At 42.1% G+C, this 26,335-nt stretch overlaps 1 protein-coding gene and 1 pseudogene across 2 annotated transcripts; one reads left to right on the top strand and one right to left on the bottom strand.

Moving 5' to 3' along the window:
- Positions 1-1,151: 1,151 nt before the first annotated feature.
- Positions 1,152-1,504, bottom strand: LOC311229349 (gamma-aminobutyric acid receptor-associated protein-like; annotated as a pseudogene). The gene has a single exon. The product of its transcript is annotated as a gamma-aminobutyric acid receptor-associated protein-like (transcript).
- Positions 1,505-5,314: 3,810 nt separating this feature from the next.
- On the top strand, positions 5,315-25,493 carry jam2b (junctional adhesion molecule 2b; the record flags this gene model as incomplete). The annotated part of the gene is made up of 10 exons (XM_084314386.1): positions 5,315-5,445; positions 11,404-11,469; positions 12,796-12,906; positions 14,085-14,234; positions 22,699-22,880; positions 23,245-23,353; positions 24,748-24,855; positions 25,138-25,156; positions 25,246-25,291; positions 25,455-25,493. Exons 1-10 carry the CDS (start codon positions 5,400-5,402, stop codon positions 25,491-25,493), a joined length of 876 nt encoding a protein of 291 aa, XP_084170512.1. The 5' UTR covers positions 5,315-5,399.
- Between the last annotated feature and the right edge of the window lie 842 nt (positions 25,494-26,335).

The following is a 26,335-nucleotide window of genomic DNA, read 5'->3' as shown; positions in this document are numbered from 1 at the left end:
CTGCTGTTGACTATAATAATAGTTATAGTATATCCTGTAGATACACAAATGTTCTAGAATGTTTGGTTATGACATCATACGGTGACATCACCAAGGTTCTAGGATGTTTGATTATGACATCATAGTGTGACATCACAAATGTTCTAGAATGTTCTATTATGACAAATAAGACGGTTCAATGACTTTATTAAAATGGGGGACCCTGATGTAAGCAAGACGAAAGTCTTTCTCTGGTCTGCATCCCAGTAACAATTGTATGTATTGAGCTGTACTGTACTGTACCCATTCTGCAATCTGTTAATAAACGTTTCAATCAATTCAATCAATCTAAATCCAATCAATATTCCTAATGCCGTTTCAATGTAAGGTTATACAAATAAACATATAAACATTTATATAATACAATAATTATAGCTTTGGCTCCTACACCGGCCCCTAATTGTACTTCTAATCTAGAGACAATTACTAACAACTAAAAAACAAGGAGCTAAACCAAACACTATTTTAACTGATAAGTGTCTCTGCTGCTGGATAACCAATACCTGGTGCCAGAGGTCCCTAGTACATGGCACACCGTAGGAGGACGGTCTTTACCACCGCCTCATGCAGCTTCTTGGAGAAGACAGATCTTAGTGATAGGTCTATCTAAAGTGGTTGTCTTCGTCTTGACACGGACCCGGCGCACGAGCCTGTGCTGGTCAGGAACCGGTGAACTGTGTCGAACTGCTCTTCAGCTGCAGTAGCGCTGACCACAGCGTTCTTTACCTCTGGGTCCTCCGAAGTTAGGTCCCCGCGGTGTTCTGGGTTCTGAGGCCATTCCTCTTCGGGCTTGGTGAGGAATTCCGGCCCCTGTATCCAAGCACTTGTTATCCTTCTTTCAGCGCTCCAGTAGTTCGTGTTGATTCCTTTTTCCTCTTGGAACAGAGTTTTCTTACTAATATGAGGGCCGACGTTCCACTGGTTAAAGTTGCTTACTTGTGAGTAGTACGTTCGTTGATAAAGAAAAATAAAGATTTTAAGTGGGTGGGAGGGGGGATGTGAAAGTGCATTTGACATATTTACTCTGGGAACTCTAGGCTGCTGAGCTGGATTTAATATTTCAATGGGTGGTGGAGGGCTTTGGGGGGTGGGCAGGAGTGATGGTGGTGGGATCAGATTTCCCTTTGGCTGTCCCCGTACACACTCTCATCAAGGTAGGCAATGTAGAGGAAAAAGTCCTCTTCGTGGTGCTCCTGATACAACAGTCCCATGGTGGCTGAGGTGGGTGGAATGACGTTGTTTACAAAGAAGAAGAGCGCGTCCTCCGCTCTTAAGTGGATTATTTTCAGAATGAGGAAGTAAAACTGGCCCACTGTCAGGTCAGAGGGGACAAGATATTTCTTCTTGTCCAGATCTCCTATTCTGGCTTTGGGGGCTTTCTCCACAATTACAGGGACGCTATCCGGATACTTCTTCCTTATTTTCTTTTCTCAAAGGGGTGCTCCTCTTTGTACTGGAACTTCATTGTTAGAGAAATGACAGAGACAGCTAGTCGGTCACTCTGAGAGAGGTATTATACGACCGGGATTCCTCAAGGAGCAATTGGATTCAGTGACACAGCAGGACAAAAACAAACGTTACTGGCTGCATAATATGAGGGCCGACGTTCCACTCTACTGGTTAAAGTTGCTTACTCGTGAGTAGTACGTTTGTTGATAAAGAAAGATAATGTCCACAGCCGCTCCAGTGTAAAACAAAGATATCCAAATGGTTTATTTCTCTTCCACAGTGAAGTCTTTCTTTACAGAAGTAGTCCTAAAGCTACTTTCCTAAATATTCACGTTACTACTACAAGATAAGAAAACTATTTTCCCAGTCTCCAAAATCACAGCCGACTCGACACATGAAAATTCCTCCACACTGGAAAGCCGTAAATCAACTTGCCGGCTCTTTCCACAGCAAAACGGTAGGCTGGGCACCTTGGTTGAGAAATGCAGGCTTGAGTCTATGTTGTTTAGTCTATCTGTTCCAGTCCTGTTTCAAGATGCACACTGCTGCTCTTCTTCTTCTTCTTCTTATTTGAATTTCCGGCAGAGTAGACGCATCGTGGCGTATTACTGCCCTCCGCAATTCTTTTTATGGGCTCTTCTTCTTCTCCTTCTTCTCCTTCTTCACCTTCTTTTTCTTCTTCTACTGGACCCCGTCATCAACTACATTGTCCATTGGAGTGCAGCTACTGCTGCTACTTCCTGCCTGAGCCCCCCTCCGCGGGACCCTCCTTGCCCCCTGCTATCTTATCCTGGGCTGCTTTGTCCCTCGCAGCCTTGTCCCTCGCAGCCCCCTCAGCCAATTCACTATACACCTCCTTCCAGTCCAGACCTTCCAATCCCAGATGTTGAACCGCTATCCTAACAATCATCTTCACCATCTCTGTTCTACCCTTAGCCTCTGCCATACCAGTAACTACCCCTGCCACGAAGGCCACAATACCTAATTTCTCCTCCCTTCCCCTCTCTCTTTCCACCTGCTCTACCCTCACTGCCAAATGCCCTCCTTCAACCCCCTGCACCCTTTCTTGGCTACCCTGTCCTGCCCTGCTAACCGCCCCAGCATACGTCAACTTACCCTCCCTTCTCTCTCTCCGATCCGCGACCTCCTTCATCATCACCTCGCACCCCCGAAACGCTACACTATGCTCCCCACCACAACTACAGCACTTCGGCTTCACTCCCTCTCCACAATTCCCATATTCATGTTCCCCGCCACACCTAGCGCACCTCAGCCCCTTCCTACACGTGGTAGCTATATGGCCAAACTCCTGGCACCTATAGCACCTAAGAGGATTATGAACAAATTCCCTAACCCTATACATCCTACGCCCTACAAACACTGAGAGAATTGTTGACTATATAGATACACAAATGTTCTAGAATGTTTGGTTATGACATCATACGGTGACATCACCAAGGTTCTAGAATGTTTGATTATGACATCATACTGTGACATCACAAATGTTCTAGAATGTTCTATTATGACAAATAAGCCGGTTCAATGACTTTATCTAAATCCAATCAATATTCCTAATGCCGTTTAAATGTAAGGTTATACAAATAAACATATAAACATTCATATAATACAATAACCTAAATATATAGCTTTGGCTCCTACACAAGGGTTAAATTATTTATTTGTTTCTTGGCAGATTTAACATTGAGCTTTTGACAGGGGAGATGATGCATTGCATGGTAACGTTAGCTAGCTAACATCCACATGTTTATTTTTATCACTGACTAACCTGCTGGTTCCTTGATCTTGGTGCAAGAAAACATTTGATAAATGTTGCCGGATTTAGCAGCATCTCCTGTAAGGGCCTTTCTTTTTCTTTGTTTTATCCCTCTCTCCTCCACCCTTTCTCTTTCTTCCACTGTCCATCTTGACATCAACGTTAATTGACTTTTGCTCTACTGTATCTCTCCCGAGTCCCTCACTACCTCGCTCACTGCCTGGCTGTTATTCTGCATCCGAGTGCCATCTGCCATTCCATTCGCCGCCTCCGCTGTCAGTTGTATCGCCTGGTCCCGCCTCCACCAATCACAAGCGGCAGCACGGCTCCATTTGTGTGTGTGTGATCCGCGAGAGGGAGAGAGGGAGAGAGTCAGATAGTTCTCCAACTCTGTCGCAGACAGTGAAATCCTGGTTGTTCCCCACCCACCTAGGTTATCTAACTATCGCGCCGCCACAACTAGAAACAATGGCCTGGCAAAAAAAAAAAAGTATAATAAAAAAATATATATACTTTTTTTTAATATAATATATATATATTTTTTTATCTGTGCAGGCCAGGCCACCGGGAAAACTCCTGGTGCTCCCGATGGCCAGTCCGGGCCTGACTGCTGCCCAACACTGTATTACACCTTTTCTCACATCGGGGGCCCAGGGACATCTTATCAATGGCAGTCCCTTGTGTGTCCTTGATATAAAAAAAGTTTGAGAATCACTGCTGATGTTCTGATGTTCCTACTTACCCTTTGACAGATGAATGAAGAAGGACCCCTATAGTAACCCCCCAACCACGCCCTAGTTGGGGCCCGGGGACGACTTTGAAAATTGATGATTACAAAGATATGTTTTTTTTTCATCTTCGTTTTATGTTAGAATATCTCCACTGAGGTCAGTTAAATGGTTAAGTTTAGGGTTTTTGGTTTATCAACATTTTAGGTGAACAACTTAAAGTTATAGCATTTTGTACTTCATTGTTTACATTTTGTAGTTAATTTAGTTGTATAATTGGTATAGTGTTTGGTATTTATTCTTTTGACTGTTTACCAGCGATGCAGTCGTGCACACACGCGGTTACACGCTGTTGTAGTAGATCACTGAGGCAGAAGTGCGCGCGGATGTGCACGCGCGCACACAAAAATGCGTTCACAATGGTCACTGGACTCGTTGCGCCATGCGGCAAGTACCCGGCCGGCACTTATCACCTAGACTTTGCATAATAATAGGATACCGATAGCATAACAACGAGCAGAGCCAAACCAAAATACAAGCCCTGTACCAATTGGTGGGGGGTTGCTTGATCTGTGGTCCGACTGGAAGGATGAGAGTTGTGCTTCAGTCTGAAGGGAACTGTCCTTCTGTAAACTAACTCTAAGTTACATTGTTAATTTAGTTTGTATTTAATTCAATTAAAGAAATTGTAACTACAATTACATTTAAAACATTGTTATGCATAATAATCATCTGTTCTGTGCGCAACCGAGGGAACATGTATGCGCGGGAGCGCGCGTGCACGTGGCGTTTGGGCAGTTCCCATATTACGACTGCACCACTGCTGTTTACTGTATGAAGCACAATCTCAGGGGGCTCATACAGAACCAAGCATTTCACTGCACTGTACAGTACCTTAGCCTATGTGACAAATAAAACAAAACTTGAAACTTGAACTTGATGGAGGAGGAGAGGACCCTTATGTAAACAAGACGAAAGTATTTTTCTGGTCTGCATCCTCTTAGCAGTTGTTTGTATTGAGCCATACTGTATTTGTAGTACCCATTCTGCAATCTGTTTTCAATCAATCAATCAAACTTGAAAACCATGACCCGGAGTTGCCGATTGGCCGACTTCACTCACCGACTAGTGAGGGAAACACGCGCACCCTGGCTGGCCGCCCACCAGGCGCGTTCTCTCATAGATAATATTATCTGTGTTCTCTCATAGATATTATCTGTGTTCTCTCCTCATCGTGGGTGCGACACGAGAGCGTCGCGCGCAGGCAGTTGATGAAACTTCAAGAAATGCAGTAGAGTCGAGACTGGAATTCCTTCAGTTGTATCTTAGCGGTGAGCCACTCGGAGCCATCCCAGAGAACAGACTGCACCCTACTTTTCATGAGAGAGACAACAGAATAAAAGAGTACCATGGAATTTTTTTTGGCTTTACCTCTTCTCATCATCTTGTTGCAGAGTGAGTTTAAACTTCCCTTTTCCCTTATTATGATTTGAGAACAAAGGTGTTTTGGCATTTATCTTATATAGCTTAATTGTTTTTCTAAAAGGAGTTTATTTTAGTTTGCAATATAAAACGGACTACAGGAGAGGAAGAATAAACTAGTTTGTGCAACTACAAATAATAATAGCAACAAAATAATAGCGTTATAAAATATGGATAGTCCAAGTAAAATATTTAGACAATACTGGTTTATTTTGCACACAATTCCACACTGTAAACAGTAACAAAATAATTTGTGTTTGCACTTAGCAAGATATTGGAATCTGAATTCAAGTCAATACGCTTTATTGGCATGTATGTTAAAAGAAACAATATTGAATTAAAATGAATAGTCGAGCACAAGGTATTCTTGCTTCTTCATGCTTCTTCGCTTTAAATGTGGAAATACTTTAAACCAACGTTTCGGTCAACAGACTTCTTCAGGGCATTTACAGAAGGTGCTTGACATCTCACATAATAACTTAGTTACAATCTCACACTGTAAACAGTCTAACACATTTGTGTTTGCAAGATATTGGAATGGAATCTCAATTAAAGTCAATATGCTTTATTGGCTTATGTTAAAAGAAACAATATTGCCAAAGCATTAAACAATAACAACAGTAGCCTTGAAGATTGAATGAGTATGAATTTGTCCTCATTGTGTTGTCATCTGGATGCTGAATTAATCCATGTGTTGTGTTAATTATCTTCAGCTCAATGAAATGAAATAAAATAGCCCATTTTAAGAAGGATAATTAGGGTTATATTTAATGGAGGGATATCAAAATATATTTTTCAAGTTAGTAAATTGTCATATACAGATGTTTTATGAATGTGTATAAAAACAAAGCATTGTAGCTAAATATCTAACTACAGATGAACTAGAGACCATATGTATCTTGGAAAAATTACACAGATGACTGGAACAAAATAGAGTTCAGCTGTATTATAGTAACCTCATAACAGTGATGGAGCACCCCCCCCCCATGTTAATAACGTGATATTTATGGTACTTCTGCTGCTGAAAAAAACACAATTTGAAGGTTTGAAGATGTTTTTTTTTAATCTAATTGAGATGCTCTCTAAATATCCTGGATATAGTTTCGATAGGCAACCTGCTCACATTTAATTTAAAATGTTCACATCTTGAATGTGTTTGAGACATTCAGTGTTTGAGACTAGTTGAACAAAGTGGTGAGAGAGACGATCCCATCTAAACTCCTACAGTCTGGTGAGTTGGGGTGGACTATACTTGTTTGTAACTGAGAGTCAAAGTACAGTAATCGACTATTTGACCTCACATATCTTTGATATAAGTGCAAATCGATAACTGATCTGTCCATAGGCTATAGGTATCGCAATAACAACACTATAGGTATCACAATAACAAGACTATCGGTATCACAATTATCACAACAACAAGACTATATGTATGAGAATAACAAGACTATAGACCCGCTGTATACGTCATACTCAGTGTGTGTGCGCATTACAGGAGCAGAAAGGAACGTAATCCTGGTCAGAACAACGGGGCAGACTACAATATATTTGCATTTGTTAGCCATGCTAGCGATCTAAACAATCAATCCATGCCAAAGCTAGATATGTAAAAGGTGAAAGACTCACACGCTCACAGCCATGCTGATTTGTCAAAATGACATCCAGCCGTTTTCGTTTGAACATGGTATGTTTGTAAACAGCGAACAGGTCTATATAGGTATCACAATAACAAGACTATAGGTATCGCAATAACAAAACTATAGGTATGACAATAACAAGACTATTATCACAATAACAAGACTATAGGTATCACAATAACAAGACTATAGGTATCACATTAACAAGACATGTGACAAGTGGATGCCTTTTCCTAACTCATCAATGCAGTCGTAGCAGATCTGTCACCAAAACAGACAACTCAAACGCTTGGAGTTGAGGAGTTGACTTTGGAGTTGGCGCTAGGTTTAGCATCTGCAGAGGAGGTGTGATCCGAGTGGTTTGAAGCGTGTTGTGGCTAGAGAGGGGGCTCAGGGTGGACAGATAGAGGTGGTGGAGGTGGAGGGGTGGGCAGGGATTCGGGTGGTTGGGGGGTCATGTTTACACACGTTTGTCTCTGATGCTGTTCAAGGCCAGAGATCCAGAGCCTGATGAGAGAAGTCACATAGGCCTCCGGAGGACTGCAGACCACTGGACCAAAGGAGATCCCACCGTTTCATTTGGGTGGTAGCCCCTGCTTGACCCAGCTGCTAATTACAGAGAGATGAAATCAACAAGTACACTATCTTGTAAAAATATGTATTTGAAGTTACTCCTCATTGGCCTTGACCAAGGCTCCGGCATGACAACTGGAGTTGGTCCCTGGGTGCTGCCCTGGGGCGGCCCACTGCTCTAACTAGTTAGGATGGCATTACACCGGTTCCTGACAGGCAGCGAGCGAGCGAACTGGAGACGAAAATCGCGCGCGACACTGTCCTGATATGACGCGGCGCGTGTCCGAGTGTGTCTCTGTGTGTGTGTTACCAGGAACAGGGGGCAAAGCAGCCTGCGATTCTCGACCAATAAAAAGTGTTTAGGGGCGGGACTCGGACGTGTAATCGCTCAACTAGAGACACAGCGAGCGAATATTTGAGGGGGGAACGACATCGCCGCTCAGTTCGCTGTCGCTCGTGGCAGATCAGGATAGTCTGATTGAAACGAATACATTTTAATTATTTTCGCAATCACGCTCGCTCGCGTCGCTGCCTGTCAGGAAGGGGTGTTACATGCAGAGGATGCATTTGGGCTACATGTACAAATCTACTTAACAATACATATATTCCACTTGTACTTCTACTTAAGTTGCAGGGGGAATCATCTTATTAAGAGGGACGTGCTATCAATGAGAGAGAGAGAGAGAGAGAGAGAGAGAGAGAGAGAGAGAGAGAGTAGTGAGAGAGAGAGAGAGAGAGAGAGAGAGAGAGAGAGAGAGAGAGAGAGAGAGAGAGAGAGAGAGAGAGAGAGAGAGAGAGAGAGAGAGAGAGAGAGAGAGAGAGAGATAGAGAGAGATTTGCACCACTTGTCTATGAATGGGAGGTGTGTGTGTCTGGGGGGGGGGGGGGGGGCATCTATTGAAAAGATGAGCACATGTGTGATTGTGTTAAGACCCTCTGTTGGCCAGCTGAGCAGGCTATGGTTACCATGATACAGAAGGACTTTGTGTGTATTAAAGATCCGACACGCATGCACAAACGCACGCACGCACGACGCACGCACGCACGCACGCACGCACGCACGCACACACACACACACACACACACACACACACACACACACACACACACACAGAGAGAGAGAGAGAGAGAGAGAATGACATACATTTATCCAGCATTCTCTTTCCAAATGCTTTTCCCCTAAAGGATAGCCAGATTGTGTACACTCAGTGAAAGTGTAACAATCTCAATACAGAATGGAAAACGAGAATTAAAAAAAGCCACCTCTCTGTCTCACTCTGTCTTTCAAGTGTCTAAATCTTCGACCTGTTTGTTGTCTAAACTACGCATCTGCCTGCGTCCCGTCAGCGTAGAGTGGGAGGGAGGAGGGAGGAGGGAGGAGGGAGGAGGGAGGGACCCGCTATTCACACACACACACATACATACAATTAGTATGTTCTTTTAGCCAAACCAAGCTGCGTAGTAGACATGTACAATATATAGTTAGAGCTCGGTAGTATTGATCGGACTTCGTATTGAATCTGAAAACGTGTATCGTTACACCTCTAGAATATATATATATGTGTCACCAGTGTATTTATAATGTATGTGAGACACAGATGGCAGGGGAGGTTATCAGGTCAGGATGCTGGAGTAGCTGTGTAGCCGCTTGTCAGAGAAACATCCATCACCTGCATTCCAACACACCATGCGTTCCTGGCACCACCAGGGTGTATGGATTCTGTAGGTCTCCTACTTTGTGTCGGTTCTTGTGTGTGTGACGTGTGTGTGAGTGTGTGTGTGTGTGTGTGTGTGTATAATTCATGCATCTGGACTGTAGCTCCTATATACTCTGCTGTTGGTAATGTTACTTAATGCAGCTGTGTGTGGGTTTATCTTGATGATGCATGGGAGTGTGTGTGTGGGTTCCTATTGGGGGAGTATACATGTTGTGTCTGGGCAGGGTGTGATGTCATTCCACACAGTTTGATCCCTGTCTGTCTGAGGGGTCTGTCTGGGTTTGTTCTTCCTCACTGCTATAGACAAGCTTAAAACCTGAGTAGGCTATAGTCTTTGTAGTGGAGTATTTACGCCAACAGTATTCACATCACAGCTAGAAGTGATCCTATTTGTCGTCAGTGAATTATGCACCAAAGCTATGGAACACCCTACCTATGGGAGGCTACCTCTTCACCTTAGCCTTTTTATACACTCTGCTGTTTGGTCTCATTGCAACCAGACTGTGATTGTTGTACTGTAGATGAGAACTTTTTTATTGCACTGCACTATTGCACTATTTTACTCTGTCTATTCTATACAAATGTATGTCTATTTTATTGCACTGCTCTTATTCTGTCTATTGTTATGCTCATTCTATCTCTGCACTTCATGCATTGCTTTTATTTTTGCACGATTCCCAACACAAGTGGGGCGACAGACCCTGGAATGGGTGGGTCCTGTGCAGGAACCTCCCTTGGGGGCTGGACATTTTAGCACAGAAATCTATCACAATCTTTTTTTTAGTTTTGTTTTGTTTGTTAGAGACAGAAATACATTACAATATTTTCTTAAATGTCTTTTTCTGTATTATCTCTCATTGATTCGATTGACAGAAATCTATTGCAATATTTTCTTGAATACATTTTTCTGTATTATTTCTCATAGATTCTATTGACAGAAATCTATTAGCCTACACATCTTCAGGGAGGTTTTAATATAAATTCTCTGCTCATTTTATGCCTAAAATGTCTATTTTGTGTCTACATCACTGATGTGAAGCACTTTCACCCTGCAATTCTTGTATGAACAGTGCTATACAAATTAAGTTTATTTTTTTTATCCACTTTTTCTCCCCATTTTCTATTTTTCTCCCATCCCAATTTCGTATTATCCAATTCTTCCCTCCCCTGTCTTGATCGTTGCTAGACCATGCCTCCCACAGGTCAGTTGTAGTGAGGACAGAAGCCTTGCATCACGTGTCCCCTCCGGTACACGAGGAGGCAGCCTGTCGCATCTTTTCACCGCAGCAGCTCGAACTCTCAGTGGCGAGGGGTAACGCGTGGGAGGCTCACGCTGCCCCCGATACCTCCTGTTTCCGCCGCGCCGGTGTCACCCAACCGACCTGTAGGAGTCGCTGTCCACAACGTCCAATCCCCACCCACCGGCTTTCCACCCCTAACACTTGCCAATTGTGTTTAGTATGAACGACCGGCCAGCCGGTAGCAACGCCGAGAGCTGGGCTCGAACCCAGCGTCTCCTGTGTTAGTGGCGAGCGCCTTGCCCACTGCGCCAATCAGCCGCCACAAATAATAATAATAATAATAATTATTATTATTATTATTATTATTATTATTATTATTATTATTATTATTATTATTATTATTATTATTATTATTATTATTATTATTATTATTATTATTATTATTATTATTATTATTCAAGAACCTTTGTAAATATTGTGGCACTATCAGTTGTTGTTGTTATTATTATTATTATTATTATTATTATTATTATTATTATTATTATTATTATTATTATTATTATTATTATTATTATTATTATTATTATTATTATTATTATTATTATTATTATTATTATTATTATTATTATTATTATTATTATTATTATTATTATTATTATTATTATTATTATTATTATTATTATTATTATTCAAGAACCTTTGTAAATATTGTGGCACTATCAGTACTATCAGTACACTTTTGACAGTGTGTCCTCCCCCCAGGTCCAACCCTGCTGTCTGTGACGGTGAGCAGCAGTTCGCCCAGAGTGCAGGTTCATGAGCACACAGGTGAGAGTTGTGCGACAAGACCTTGAATCAGAGGACAACAAGGGTTTCTACTTACTATTCCGTAGGACTGATTGAGTATTCTAGATCAGTGGTCGTGAAAATATATGCAATTAGTTCATCATGTTTATAATCTTGTACCCAAGATTATAAACATGCTGATATATTTGTATTATGTTTCCCCCCCCCCCCATGGGAAACAATGGGAAACATTTTAAGTCTAAAGTCTGCCTCCAATTGTTAATGAAGTTAAATTATTATTTGATTATTTGTTTGTTTGTTTATTTGTTTATTGTTATTTGCACTTACAAACATACATTCTGGAATAAAATAAGTAAAAGAAGAACAGTTAAAATGTGCAGGAAAGGTAAAAAAAAACCAAGGGCTTATAAGTGACCTCCCCTCTTAAACCTAGTATATAGGATAACTAAACTACACAATAAACCCCCCCTCCCCCACATTATGCACAAACACACATGCGCATATCCCTCTCTCATACACACAGATACATACAATACAGCATTATACAACAATTATAATGGTGGGGAAAAAAAGACTTCACACAAATACACATGGATACTACAGACTACAGGATCTGTAGTTCTTTTTTAAGCTTACTTTTAAATATATTTAAAGTGGAACATGTTTCTGTTAGATTTTGTATATCATTCCACATCACTGCACCTTGATAAACAAATGAGAATGTGGCAACAGAGGTCCTTCAGAAAGGAATGCGTAAGTCTTTATTTCTTCTTGTGAGATGTGCATGATAATGAGAATTAAACTCAAAATAACTTTGAAAAAAAATTAGGCAAAGATAAAGGAAGACCAATCACTTTGTACATAAGAACCCCTGTTTGGTACTTGTTGACCTCATAAATTGTGAGTAGTTGCAGTTTGATTATTTGGTGTCAAAGTTCTCATCATCATTCTTTCTATGCTTATTTATGTTGGGGCGTAGCAAATAACGCCTGTTCTAGATTGAGAACCACTGATCTAGATTTTGGCGCTAATCCGCGTCTATAAATCAACATTCCCTAATGGATTTGCACACACACACACAGGTCCCTGGCAAAAGCAACCAATTTAATGTGAGAGTTTTCCTTTCATCGCCATTCAAACCAGCTGTGTGTCTGTGTATGTCTGCCCTGTTATCTATCCCCTGGCTTTCCTCTTACTGTCCTCCCTGTTTTTCATCCTCCTTGTGTGTGTGTGTGTGTGTGTGTGTGTGTGTGTGTGTGTGTGTGTGTGTGTGTGTGTGTGTGTGTGTGTGTGTGTGTGTGTGTGTGTGTGTGTGTGTGTGTGTGTGTTTTCTTCCCGCCCTCTCAGATGCCGTGCTGGCCTGTGAGTTCAGGACGGAGAAGGATCAGAACCCTCGCATCGAGTGGAAGAAGAAAGGCGAGGGAGTGACGTTTGTTTACTTCGCCGGCGAGTTTAGTGGTGAGCAATAAATCTTCATCACATCTCGTGTCCCTTTCCTTCAGATCACTATCTGCCTGCTGAAATGTTGCAGCACTTTCTTTCCTTCCTACACTCTTACTTTCACTTTTGTTATTCCACTTGATAAATCCCCCCCCCCCTTCTCTCTCTCTCTCTCTCTCTCTCTCTCTCTCTCTCTCTCTCTCTCTTCTCTCTCTCACACACTCACCTCCTCGTGACCCTTGACCCCTGGAATGACCCCTGAAATGTTGCAGCACTTTCTTTCCTTCCTACACTCTTAGGTCGCTTTCACATATAGTTTTGGTGGACTCGGTGCGGTTCTGGGGGTGAAGTTGCAACATTGTTGCATTCTTCATTTGGTTCGCCTGCTTTCACATAGAAATCTGTCAGGCGGACCGAGACCTTCTGAACAATGTCACGCGGTCGAAAAGGGCGCTTGTCTATTGGACAGTGGAAATGTGTGTGTGGCTGCGATCCCGTGTGTGCGCGCGCGCGTGTGTGTGTGTGTGTCTGTGTGGACTGCGGAGCCCTCCAGATCAGCGGAGCCGAGTTTTGACATGGCATTGATCCATTGTTCTATTGAAGCACATTACCACCATCCTCTCGCTAAACAACTTGTAGACCACAGTGTTTTTATGAGTGCCCACAAGTAGCTGTTTTATTAATAATATAATAAGCCGCGCGCCTCGGTAATAATAATAAGCCGCATTTTTTCTTCCTTCTTCCCAAGATGCACAGATATATATATAGATAGATAGAGAGATTAGATGCAGTGTGCTTGTTTTGCAGTGAGTGCTGCGAGCAGTGGTAATAATAATCACTTCCTATATTTGGTTCGCGTTTGGTTCGATGAAGCCGAACCGAGACCGATGTTTTCAGGCGGACCAGAGTTCGACTGTTTGGTCCGCGAACCGAGTTCGACGCGCATTCACACAGACCCGAAAAACCGGACTATCGAATTCTGGTCCGAAAGTCCGGACCAAACAGCCCCTGTGTGAAAGCGACCTTACTTTCACTTTTGTTATTCCACTTGATAAATCCCCCCCCCCCCCCTCTCTCTCTCTCTCTCTCTCTCTCTCTCTCTCTCTCTCTCTCTCTCTCTCTCTCTCTCTCTCTCTCTCTCTCTCACACACACACACACACTCACCTCCTCGTGACCCTTGACCCCTGGCACCTAGGCTCCTACGTGGGACGGGCCAAGATAGAGGGCGCAACGCTGACCATCCACGCCGTTACCCAGGGGGACTCTGGGGACTACCGGTGTGAGGTCACCGCTAGCGAGGACCATGTCAACCTGGGAGAGACGACTGTGTCGCTCAGTGTACTTGGTAAGACGGCGATGGTATGTGTGTGTGTGTGTGTGTGTGTGTGTGGTAAGACAGCGATGGTGTGTGTGTGTGTGTGTGTGTGTGTGGTAAGACAGCGATGGTGTGTGTTTGTGTGTGTGTGTGTGGTAAGACAGCGAAGGTGTGTGTGTGTGTGTGTGTGTGTGTGTGTGGTAACTAAGACAGTGAAGGTGTGTGTGTGTGTGGTAAGACAGCGAAGGTGTGTGTGTGTGTGGTAAGACAGCGAAGGTGTGTGTGTGTGTGTGTGGTAAGACAGTGAAGGTGTGTGTGTGTGGTAAGACAGCGAAGGTGTGTGTGTGTGTGTGTGTGTGGTAAGACAGCGAAGGTGTGTGTGTGTGGTAAGACAACGAAGGTGTGTGTGTGTGTGTGGTAAGACAGCGAAGGTGTGTGTGTGTGTGTGGTAAGACAGTGAAGGTGTGTGTGTGTGTGTGTGGTAAGACAGCGAAGGTGTGTGTGTGTGTGGTAAGACAGCGAAGGTGTGTGTGTGTGTGGTAAGACAGCGAAGGTGTGTGTGTGTGTGTGTGGTAAGACAGCGAAGGTGTGTGTGTGTGTGTGGTAAGACAGCGAAGGTGTGTGTGTGTGTGTGTGGTAAGACAGCGAAGGTGTGTGTGTGTGGTAAGACAGTGAAGGTGTGTGTGTGTGGTAAGACAGTGAAGGTGTGTGTGTGTGTGGTAAGACAGCGAAGGTGTGTGTGTGGTAAGACAGTGAAGGTGTGTGTGTGTGTGTGTGGTAAGACAGCGAAGGTGTGTGTGTGTGTGGTAAGACAGCGAAGGTGTGTGTGTGGTAAGACAGTGAAGGTGTGTGTGTGTGTGTGGTAAGACAGTGAAGGTGTGTGTGTGTGTGGTAAGACAGCGAAGGTGTGTGTGTGTGGTAAGACAGCGAAGGTGTGTGTGTGTGTGGTAAGACAGCGAAGGTGTGTGTGTGGTAAGACAGTGAAGGTGTGTGTGTGTGTGTGTGGTAAGACAGCGAAGGTGTGTGTGTGTGTGGTAAGACAGCGAAGGTGTGTGTGTGGTAAGACAGTGAAGGTGTGTGTGTGTGTGTGGTAAGACAGTGAAGGTGTGTGTGTGTGTGGTAAGACAGCGAAGGTGTGTGTGGTAAGACAGTGAAGGTGTGTGTGGTAAGACAGTGAAGGTGTGTGTGTGTGTGTGGTAAGACAGTGAAGGTGTGTGTGTGTGTGTGGTAAGACAGTGAAGGTGTGTGTGGTAAGACAGTGAAGGTGTGTGTGTGTGGTAAGACAACGAAGGTGTGTGTGTGTGTGGTAAGACAGCGAAGGTGTGTGTGTGCCGGTAAGACAGCGAAGGTGTGTGTGTGGTAAGACAGTGAAGGTGTGTGTGTGTGTGGTAAGACAACGAAGGTGTGTGTGTGTGTGGTAAGCAGTGTTGTGCTAGTTACTGAAAAATAGTAACTCAGTTACTTTACTAGTTACTTCATTTCAAAGTAACTTCGTTACTGTACTAGTTACTTACACCCAAAAGTAATGAGTTACTGTGAAAAGTAACTATTTAGTTATTTAAAAAAAAATAAAAAAAATAAATTGCTCAAGTCCCATGCCCCATATACTCAAAATCGGTTGATCAACTTGACAGTTTCCATTCACATCACCGAACTCTGCTAAGCAATGTGGTCTAGAGCGTTTCATTATATATTCCCTCCCCGCTGTATGTATATTTCTCTCCCACCCACCCACCCCCTCCTAATGTACAGTCCCCTCCCCATCATATGTATATACTCTGTCAGGATCTAGGGGTAACAGTACTGTATATTTGAATACCGCTTATGTCACAAATGTATCAGTACTAAATACCTATATGTCCCTATGCCATAAATGTCATGTATGTTGTGTATGTCATAAATGTCTATATGAATTGAAAATGGGGGACCCTGATGGAAACAAGACAAACGTCTTTCTCAGGTCTGCATCCCCTTAACAATTGTATGTATTGAGCCGTACTGTATTGTACCCATTCTGCAATCTGTTAAATAAAGTTTTCATTCATTCATTCATTCATCCATTCATTAATTCATTCATAACCATCTTGCAGCGTTGTTATCAAAGCATTGCAACGTTAGAATAGTTAGGATATCAATTGTGCATGAAAGGACTATATTTATATTGTTTGATTAGTATTATGAGATTCCCTGGCAGATTTTGTACAGTCAAAATCCGTTGATCTTGAGTTTCAGTGAACACATTGCACTCACCGTCACCAGTCTGCGGTGGTCGAGATGTAACGTTAGTCCAGTTGACTCCAGCAGCCCTTCAAACATGTTCTTTATCTCGTTTCCATGTTGTATATTAATTATCTCTCCAAGTAGTTGCTAAATGGTTTGTTAGTTCGTTATTATTACTGCGTTCTTATTATGTAGATTCATAGCGAGCGTCCTCTTGTTGTTTACTGTAGAGAGCGCCTATTTCTTTCAGAACGTCAGTGGCCAATCAGAAGTGCGAAACCAGAATGAGGCTACGGAAAGAAATAATAATAATAATAATACTTCGTTTTATATAGCGCCTTTCAGTCTACAGTAAACAAAACAAACGCAGGCGAAATAAGGACGCTCGCTATGAATCTACATAAAAAGAACGCAGTAACGAACTAACAAACCATTCAGTAACGTAAGTAGCGTTACTGAATTTCAAAAGTAATGCGTTAGAGTACTAGTTGCGGCAAAAAGTAACTTCGTTTCTGTAACGCGTTACTTTGTAACGCGTTAGTCCCAACACTGGTGGTAAGACAGCGAAGGTGTGTGTGTGTGTGGTAAGACAGCGAAGGTGTGTGTGTGTGTGGTAAGACAACGAAGGTGTGTATGCAGGGACCGAAACTAAAGCCCGCCGCCCGCCAGGGGCGGTCTGTTTTTACCTTTGGCGCATGACACTTAGAGGGCTGCCCGCCGTGTGGCGTGTAGACATGTAGTTCATAACGATACTCTTGTGCGAGTACAGATTATAGCCGCTCGTCTTTTTTTTCTCCGCCGCGAGATCGTTAAAAAACTACAAGTCCCACATTGCACTCAAGTCAACGGTCCAATCACAGTAGAGTGACGTGACTGGTTTCACGAGAAAGAAAGCAAATGACCAATCGGAAGCTCTCATCTGGCTTGTTTACTTCCGTCTGCTCTAGTCTATATCGGACCTCCATGAGCTAACGTTACTGTTTAAACAATGACCCAGTCAACTATTCACTTTTAGTTTAATACATGACGAGGCATTGTCTAACGGTATCTAGCTGGCTAGCTACTGATAGCTGCTGATATCAACAAATGCTCCAGCAATAGTCTACTCGAGTGCATAATACCTCCGTTCCCTCGTTAGCTAGCTTAGCTAGCTCACATCCATCTGTCCCAGTAAACTAAATTGTCTTAACGTTATCTACCGGGCTAGCAGTAGCTACAGATAGCTCCTGATATCAATGTCTTATAACATTGATTGAATGCGTATTCTAGCTGAGGGCATGTTGAATGTGATTTGACAAAAGAACCGTAATGTTAAATAGGGTCCAGCTGCATCGCCAGAGAATCCTTGCATGCTGAATGTAGGGTCTAGCTGAATATAGGGTCTAGCTGCAGGGCCGGAGAATCCTAGCTGGAGCTGGAGGCTACTCAAGTATACACACAGACAGTGGAGCTGTTTGCAGATAGCAAGCATTTTGACTTATTGCGTGGTGGCGATGTCTCGCAGATAATACAACTACAAGTATGATTATATAATATATATTTTATTTAAACATTTTTTTTTATATAAAATATATATATATATATTTTTAATCAAAAAAAATTTGGCAGGTAAGAAATATGCTTGGCGGGTAGACTCTTCCCATCTACCCGCCACTGGCCGGTGAGTCAAAAAGTTAATTTCGCTCCCTGTGTGTATGTGTGTGTGTGTGTGTCTGTGTGTGGTAAGACAGCGAAGGTGTGTGTGTGTGGTAAGACAGTGAAGGTGTATGTGTGTGTGGTAAGACAGTGAAGGTGACCCCTACTAGCCCTATTTCTTACTTACCACTGATGATGTTGATTGGTAGAATGAATCCTTTCTCAGCAGAATCCATACTGTTCCCTATACTTCCTCATACTTACTACCTACATGTGGGCAGTGATGGGCAAGCTACTTGGAAAATGTAGCAAGCTACACTACAAGTTACTCTCGATTAAATATAGCTCAACTACAATGGAAGCTATCCCCAGATAAATGTAGCAAGCTACACTACAAGAACATGGCAAAAATAGCTAGCTACATCGGCACTTTTTTTTTTTTTTGTTTTTTTTTTTTTTTTTTACTTCATGATCAAGTTTCCACCAAACAAATAGGCAGGCAAAAAAAATGCTCAGTTTGATTGTTTATTATAAAACTGAAACAAGCCCTCGGTCTGGCTTTTTGTGTCATCCTTTTAACATAACATAACTTGTATTATGTACAAAATCCAGGAAGGCAAGTTTAGCTGGGTGCAGCCTCTACAAAAGAAAAGAAAGAGACCATTTGGTTTGATCAGTTTTTATAGTATAGTTTGTTGATTACTTTTGATACAGTAATGGTCTTTTTCTTTTCTATTCTATCTTTATGTATTATTTATCCCTAAACTCTGCATCTTCTGGCTGCCTGATACCCTCTCCTAGCTGAAACCTGCCCACTTTATCAATCAAAAACACACTTCTTCAATATCTGAATTTTAACTAATAATAACTGTCTTACTGCATTTTACTATTATGCTACCATGTCTATACTACCACCAACTATGCTAATATGTCTATACTACTACAGTATAGTATGTACTCAGAGTATAACACTCAAGCTTGACACTGCTAGACAAACAATACTATTTATCCTTGTCTGCTAGATATGTACCACTCCTGCTGACTTGTTGTACACAATTTGTAAGTTGCTTTGAATGAAAGCGTCAGCTAAATGACCAAATGTATTTAAATATGTAACTCACAAAACATTCCATGGCCCCAAAATCATGTGGGGACCCCAGACCACAGATCAGATCAATCACCATGGTAAGTTAACAGACGAAGAAAGTGCCAACACAGCCCAATGCTGCAGTGCACGGCGGCAGTTTAAACAACAACATTATTATTGTCCCTTACCTTAGATACGCCGCGCCTGCGCATGCATCCCACAACTTCATATTTTCCATTCATTCATTCCATGGAGAGGCATTGTTGTTATTGACATCATCTTCATCAATGCCATCACAAGCCCTGGAAACATCGAATCCCTCTGCCATTTTGCGCGGACTGGTTCATTCATTCAGTGGTCTGTTTTGATTTTCACTTCCTGATTTGCGGGTTGGAGTCCCGCCCTATCCTGCCTCTGATTGGCCTACCCGTAATGTTTTGGCCTAACCATACCCAATCGTGAGTCGTCATACTCATATCTAAACCAACCAACCAATCATAGTGGGTTTTCTACGGGGATTTTTTTTTCTCCTCACAAATCTTTATAGTCTAGACTGTTTCTCCCGATAGTAGCGTTGTAGCGTTTCCTCGTCGCTACGTCACTACTTCGTTCTAAAAATAGCTGCGCTACAGAGACCGCTACTTGGTTCAAAAGGAGCGACGCTACCATCACGCTACTGAGAAATGTAATTAAGCTATGTACAGTAGCGTCGCTACTTGTAGCTAGCTACTGCCCATTACTGCATGTGGGGGAGGGGGGGGGGGTTCAGTGTAGTTATTCTATATAGGTTTAAGAGGGGGGGTCTCTTATAAGCCCTTGGGCTTTATGACCTTTCCTCCACATTTTAACTGTTCTTCTTTTACTTCTTTTTATTCCAGAATGTATGTTTGTAAGTGCAAATAACAATAAACAAAATTTCTAGTTCCGGCTAGTTAGCCACAAACCAATGCAAAGTCAATGGGGTGACTGAGGCTCAAAATGAAATGGACTTTGCATTAGTTTGTGGCTAACTCTTGTGGATTGTGCGGAGAAAGGACTCTACCGATCAACATCATCATTGGTAAGCAAGAAATAGAACTATCCCTTTAAAGACCCCTGCCTCTGGAACCACATGTCCTGCTGGCCTCGGATCAAATCCCATGAGAACGCTCTCTCCTGTGTCTCCTCTACTCTGTCTCCCCCTGAGCCTTCCCTACTGTTTTAATAAAGAACACTAGTCTCTCCTGTGTCTCCTCTACTCTGTCTCCCTCTCAGCCCTCCTACTGTCAAAGAACATTCTCTCCTGTGTCTCCTCTACTCTGTCTCCCCCTCAGCCTTCCTACTGTCTCAATAAAGAACATTATCTCCTATACCTCCTACTCTGTCTCACTCTCAGCCTTCCTACTGTCTCAATAAAGAACCTTCTCTCATGTGTCTCCCCTACTCTGTCTCACTCTCAGCCTTCCTACTGTCTCAATAAAGAACCTTCTCTCCTGTGTCTCCTCTACTCTGTCTCCCTCTCAGCCCTCCTACTGTCTCAATAAAGAACATTCTCTCCTGTGTCTCCTCTACTCTGTCCCCCTCTCAGCCCTCCTACTGTCAAAGAACATTCTCTCCTGTGTCTCCCCTACTCTGTCTCCCTCTCAGCCGTCCTACTGTCTCAATAAAGAACATTCTCTCCTGTGTCTCCCCTACTCTGTCTCACTCTCAGCCTTCCCACTGTCTCAATAAAGAACCTTCTCTCCTGTGTCCCCCCAACTCTGTCTCACTCTCAGCCTTCCTACTGTCTCAATAAAGAACTTTCTCTCCTGTGTCTCTCCTACTCTGTCCCCCCCTCAGCCTTCCTACTGTCTCAATAAAGAACCTTCTCTCCTGTGTCTCTCCTACTCTGTCTCACTCTCAGCCTTCCCACTGTCTCAATAAAGAACCTTCTCTCCTGTGTCTCTCCTACTCTGTCTCACTCTCAGCCTTCCTACTGTCTCAATAAAGAACATTATCTCCTATACCTCCTACTCTGTCTCACTCTCAGCCTTCCTACTGTCTCAATAAAGAACCTTCTGGCCTGTGTCTCTCCTACTCTGTCTCACTCTCAGCCTTCCTACTGTCTCAATAAAGAACCTTCTATCCTGTGTCTCTCCTACTCTGTCTCACTCTCAGCCTTCCCACTGTCTCAATAAAGAACCTTCTCTCCTGTGTCTCTCCTACTCTTAGCCTTCCCACTGTCTCAATAAAGAAAGAAAACAACAAAGGGGAGCTCTCTTTAAAAAGATCCCTTATGTTTAGTTTTGCATGGCTATTAGAAGGGTGTGATACATGAATACTAGAAGAGTGTGATACATGGATATTAGAATAGTGTGATACATATATATTAGAAGAGTATGATACATATATATATATATTAGAAGAGTGTGATACATGGATATTAGAAGAGTGTGATACATGGATATTAGAATAGTGTGATATATAGATATTAGAAGAGTGTGATAAATGGATATTAGAAGAGTGTGATACATGGATATTAGAAGAGTGTGATACATAGATATTAGAAGAGTGTGATACATGGATATTAGAAGAGTGTGATACATGGATATTAGAAGAGTATGATACATATTAGAAGAGTGTGATACATATATATTAGAAGAGTATGATACACATATATATATATATATATATATATATATATATATATATATATATATATATATATATATATATATATATATATATATATATATATATATATATATATATATATATATATATATATATATATTAGAAGAGTGTGATACATGGATATTAAAAGAATGTGATACATGGATATTAGGATATTAGAAGAGTGTGATACATGGATATTAGAATAGTGTGATATATAGATATTAGAAGAGTGTGATACATGGATATTAGAAGAGTGTGATACATGGATATTAGAAGAGTGTGATACATAGATATTAGAAGAGTGTGATACATGGATATTAGAAGAGTGTGATACATGGATATTAGAAGAGTATGATACATATTAGAAGAGTGTGATACATGGATATTAGAAGAGTGTGATACATGGATATTAGAAGAGTGTGATACATGGATATTAAAATAGTATGATACATATATATTAGAAGAGTGTGATACATGGATATTAGAAGAGTGTGATACATGGATATTAGAGTATCGCTGCTGGCGGGACAAAACCTCATAACTCCAAAAACCCAACTTTTCAGCAGATGAAAAAAACGAACACAGATTTGAGGGTGAATAGAGTTAGGAGGTTTAGACAGATGATCGGTTTAATGCTTTCCCATTGTTTAAACTTTGTAAAACCCACACACACACATATGGAGGCTGATCTACGGAGTTGATTTATATTAAAAAATATATTTAAAAATGGAGTTATGAGGTTTTGTCCCGCCAGCAGCGGTATGATACATGGATATTAGAATAGTGTGATACATATATATTAAAAGAGTGTGATACATGGATATTAAATGAGTATGATACATGGATATTAGAAGAGTGTGATACATGGATATTAGAAGAGTGTGATACTTGAAGTGTCTCTGCTCCCTCTCTCCATAGTGCCTCCTCACATCCCATCCTGCGAGGTGCCCAGCTCTGTGTTTGCAGGGTCAGGCTTAGAGCTGGCCTGTAGGGACAGCCTGAGTGTCCCCCCTGCCACCTACCGCTGGTACAAAGACAACCAGGCCCTGGCAGCCTCTGCAGAAACTCCCTACAGCATGGACACAAGTAAAGGCACCTTGGTGAGTACACACACACACACACCACACACATACAAGTATGCACGCACATACACACATACATACACACACAACACACACACATACACACACACAACACACACGCACACACACACACACACACACACACACACACATACAAGTATGCACGCACATACACACATACATACACACACAACACACAAACACACACACAAACACATACAAGTATGCACGCACATACACACATACATACACACACAACACACACACACACACACACGCACACACACACACACACACACACACACACACACACACACACACACACATTCTCACACACACATATATTGATCATGATTCTCCCCTCTGCCTCTCTCTGGAGCAGAAGTTTAAGAGTGTGTCTAAGGTCGATGCGGGGATGTATCGCTGTGAGTCCTCCAACAGCGTCGGTGCTCCCAAGAGCTGTGTGGCTCAACACCTCAAAGTCATCGAATGTAAGCAATGTAAACCTTCTGTATTCTATGAGAAGAGTCCTTGAATGTAAGCACCTCTGTATTCTACGAGAAGAGTCCTTGAATGTAAGCACCTCTGTATTCTATGAGAAGAGTCATTGAATGTAAGCACCTTTGTATTCTATGAGAAGAGTCCTTGAATGTAAGCACCTCTGTATTCTATGAGAAGAGTCATTGAATGTAAGCACCTCTGTATTCTATGAGAAGAGTCATTGAATGTAAGCACCTCTGTATTCTATGAGAAGAGTCATTGAATGTAAGCACCTCTGTATTCTATGAAAAGAAAGACCATGGACAATTGGATATGACAATATAATAAACAATATATTAATTAGATAATTAGAGGTGCACTGATGTCACTTTTTTTGCTGACCAAGTACAAGTACTTTGTTTTGAGTAACGTTACTCACTGATACCAGGGACCAAATTAATACTTTGCTTGGTATTGATGATTCTTTCTCTAGAGCAGTGGTTCTGAAGGAAACCATTCTCTAGAGCAGTGGGTCTGAAGGAAACCATTCTCTAGAGCAGTGGGTCTGAAGGAAACCATTCTCTAGAGCAGTGGTTCTGAAGGAAACAATTATCTAGAGCAGTGGGTCTGAAGGAAACCATTCTCTAGAGCAGTGGGTCTGAAGGAAACCATTCTCTAGAGCAGTGGCTCTGAAAGAAAACATTTTCTAGAGCAGTGGCTCTGAAAGAAAACATTCTCTAGAGCAGTGGTTCTGAAGGGAAACATTATCTAGAGCAGTGGTTCTGTAGGGAAACATTCTCTAGAGCAGTGGCTCTGTAGGGAAACATTCTCTAGAGCAGTGGTTCTGTAGGGGCATGTTTTCTAGAGCAGTGTTTTTCGTGTCAAGGACCTGCATATTGATACGCATCTGATTTTCTATCGCAAGATCTTCATCAAGAAATGATTAGGTTCATAATTTCACAACCGTCTCTACTGTAGTTGAGGAGATTACAGTGGAGAGAATGAAACCTATGGTTCAAATAGTCAATACATTGTCTCATTGGGCCCACCTCTACACAATGAAACTATGGTGAAATCAAACTGGACCCCCCATGACCCCATGTTGAGAATCAATGCTCTAGAAAGTTTTAAAGTTTAAATTCCGACATCCCATCGTATCATCAGGTAATGTAATGGACAGATTAACTTAATTCATTGTCAGGTCATCAGGTCACCATTGCGCTAGCTCAGTTCTCAAACATCACCCCCCCCCCCCAAAGTTGACACCTCCAATTACCGGGACACCTCCAATCTCTCATTTGTAGGGGGAAACAATTATTGTATTATATTTGTGCCGATATGATAAGTGACTATAATGCAGCAGTTGGAAAAATATAGCATCACCTGCCGCTCTTCTGTCCTTCAGATGAGTTGAGCTTGACGACTCTGCTGGCAGGCGCTGCCGGCTTAGTGCTGTTCGTCTTCATCTGCTGTCTAGGTGTCTGTCTCGGTCGTCGCAGAGGCTGCTGCAAAAGTGAGTCATTTCAGCTAAGAGTGTGTTCGAGTCAATGTGTGACAGCGTGTGTGTATGTGTAAGAGAGAGAGAGAGAGAGAAAGAGCGAGAGAGAGAGAGAGAGAGAGAGCGTGTGCATGTGTAAGAAACAGAGAGAGATAGAGTGTGTGAATGTGTGAGTGTGTGTATGTGGTGTGTGTGTGTGTGTGTGTGTGTGATGAGGGGGGAGGGTCACTGGTCATAGAGAACTGACTTCACTTCTCATCACTCATTCAATCTTTCCCTTCATTGTTTCTTTAACAGAGGAAAAGAAAGTACAAAGGTGAGTTTCAGTTCATTTGACTTCGTTCTCATGGCTTCACGTGTCATCGTCCTGTACAGAACTCTTACGTGGAACTGTTTGTCTTTCAGTGCTAAGTCCTACAGCAGACCTCCGCCTCCCCCTCCCACCCGCAATGTGAGTGATCAAAGCCTTCGCTATCAGCGCCACGTTAGCTGTGGTTTTGCCGCCATGACTTTAGGCCGCCGCTGCTGCACTGTTGTTGTTAAATCACAGATAACAATAGCCTCTTAACTAATTAAAAGAAGTGATTCATCGTGTGTCTTTCCACTCTCCGCAGCCCAAGAACTATAAACACACTCAGTCCTTCATGATTTGAGGGTGGGCGGTGCCCCACTTCCCAACCCCAGTATGTACTACAATGTACACTTGATGGATTACTGCTCCGTCAAGGCTGCCCTCCTTGGTCTTGGATGACTGGTCATCACTTGCTGAACGGAGAGGGATTCAGGATTCAAAGCACACTGGTGCTGCAACCGTTTACCTGCTGCAACCTGTACATTTTGTAAACACATTATTTGTCTTACTTTCAGGACTGTATTCCACACTTTTCTTTTATTGTGCTTTATCAAACATTTACAGAATATCCGTCTCTTGGACTTGTAGTCATTCTGTAGGCTACTTTATCTGTTCACTGTGGTCTTGCTAGCCATCCTCAGTTTTGAGTAGACAGTAAGTACAGGATGAAAGACGGCATTTTAGCTCTTTACTGCCTCTTACTGGCCAACCACCACTATGTCCACTATGCTTATGGAAAACACTGTTATGATTGTGTCACAAATGGCCTTGTAACCTTCTTATGTTTTGTATTTGTATCTTTTTTTAAATCTTTTTCAAGCTTTTTCAATTTATATTTTTCTATCTTTTTATTTTCTGTTTTGTAGATTGTAGTAATTAATACACTCTTACAAAAAGATGTTCTGAAATTACACAAAATGTGTTGTCCATAACTAAACACATACTACATGTGATGTCCATAACTAAACACATACTACACGTGTTGTCCCTAAATAAATACATACTACATGTGTTGTCCCTAAATAAACACATATTACATGTATAATTAAAAACATACTATATTTATAACTAAACACCAATTTGCTGTGAGAACAAAATGAGATGTGGTTACACAATACATTTATCATGCTTTAATTAGTAGAC

The sequence above is a fragment of the Notolepis coatsorum genome (genome assembly GCF_963971535.1).
Source record: "Notolepis coatsorum genome assembly, chromosome: 5".
NCBI classification, from domain to species: Eukaryota; Metazoa; Chordata; class Actinopteri; order Aulopiformes; family Paralepididae; genus Notolepis; species Notolepis coatsorum.
The sequence above is the reverse complement of the archived record's forward strand: the minus strand, read 5'-3'. Positions and strand labels throughout refer to the sequence as shown.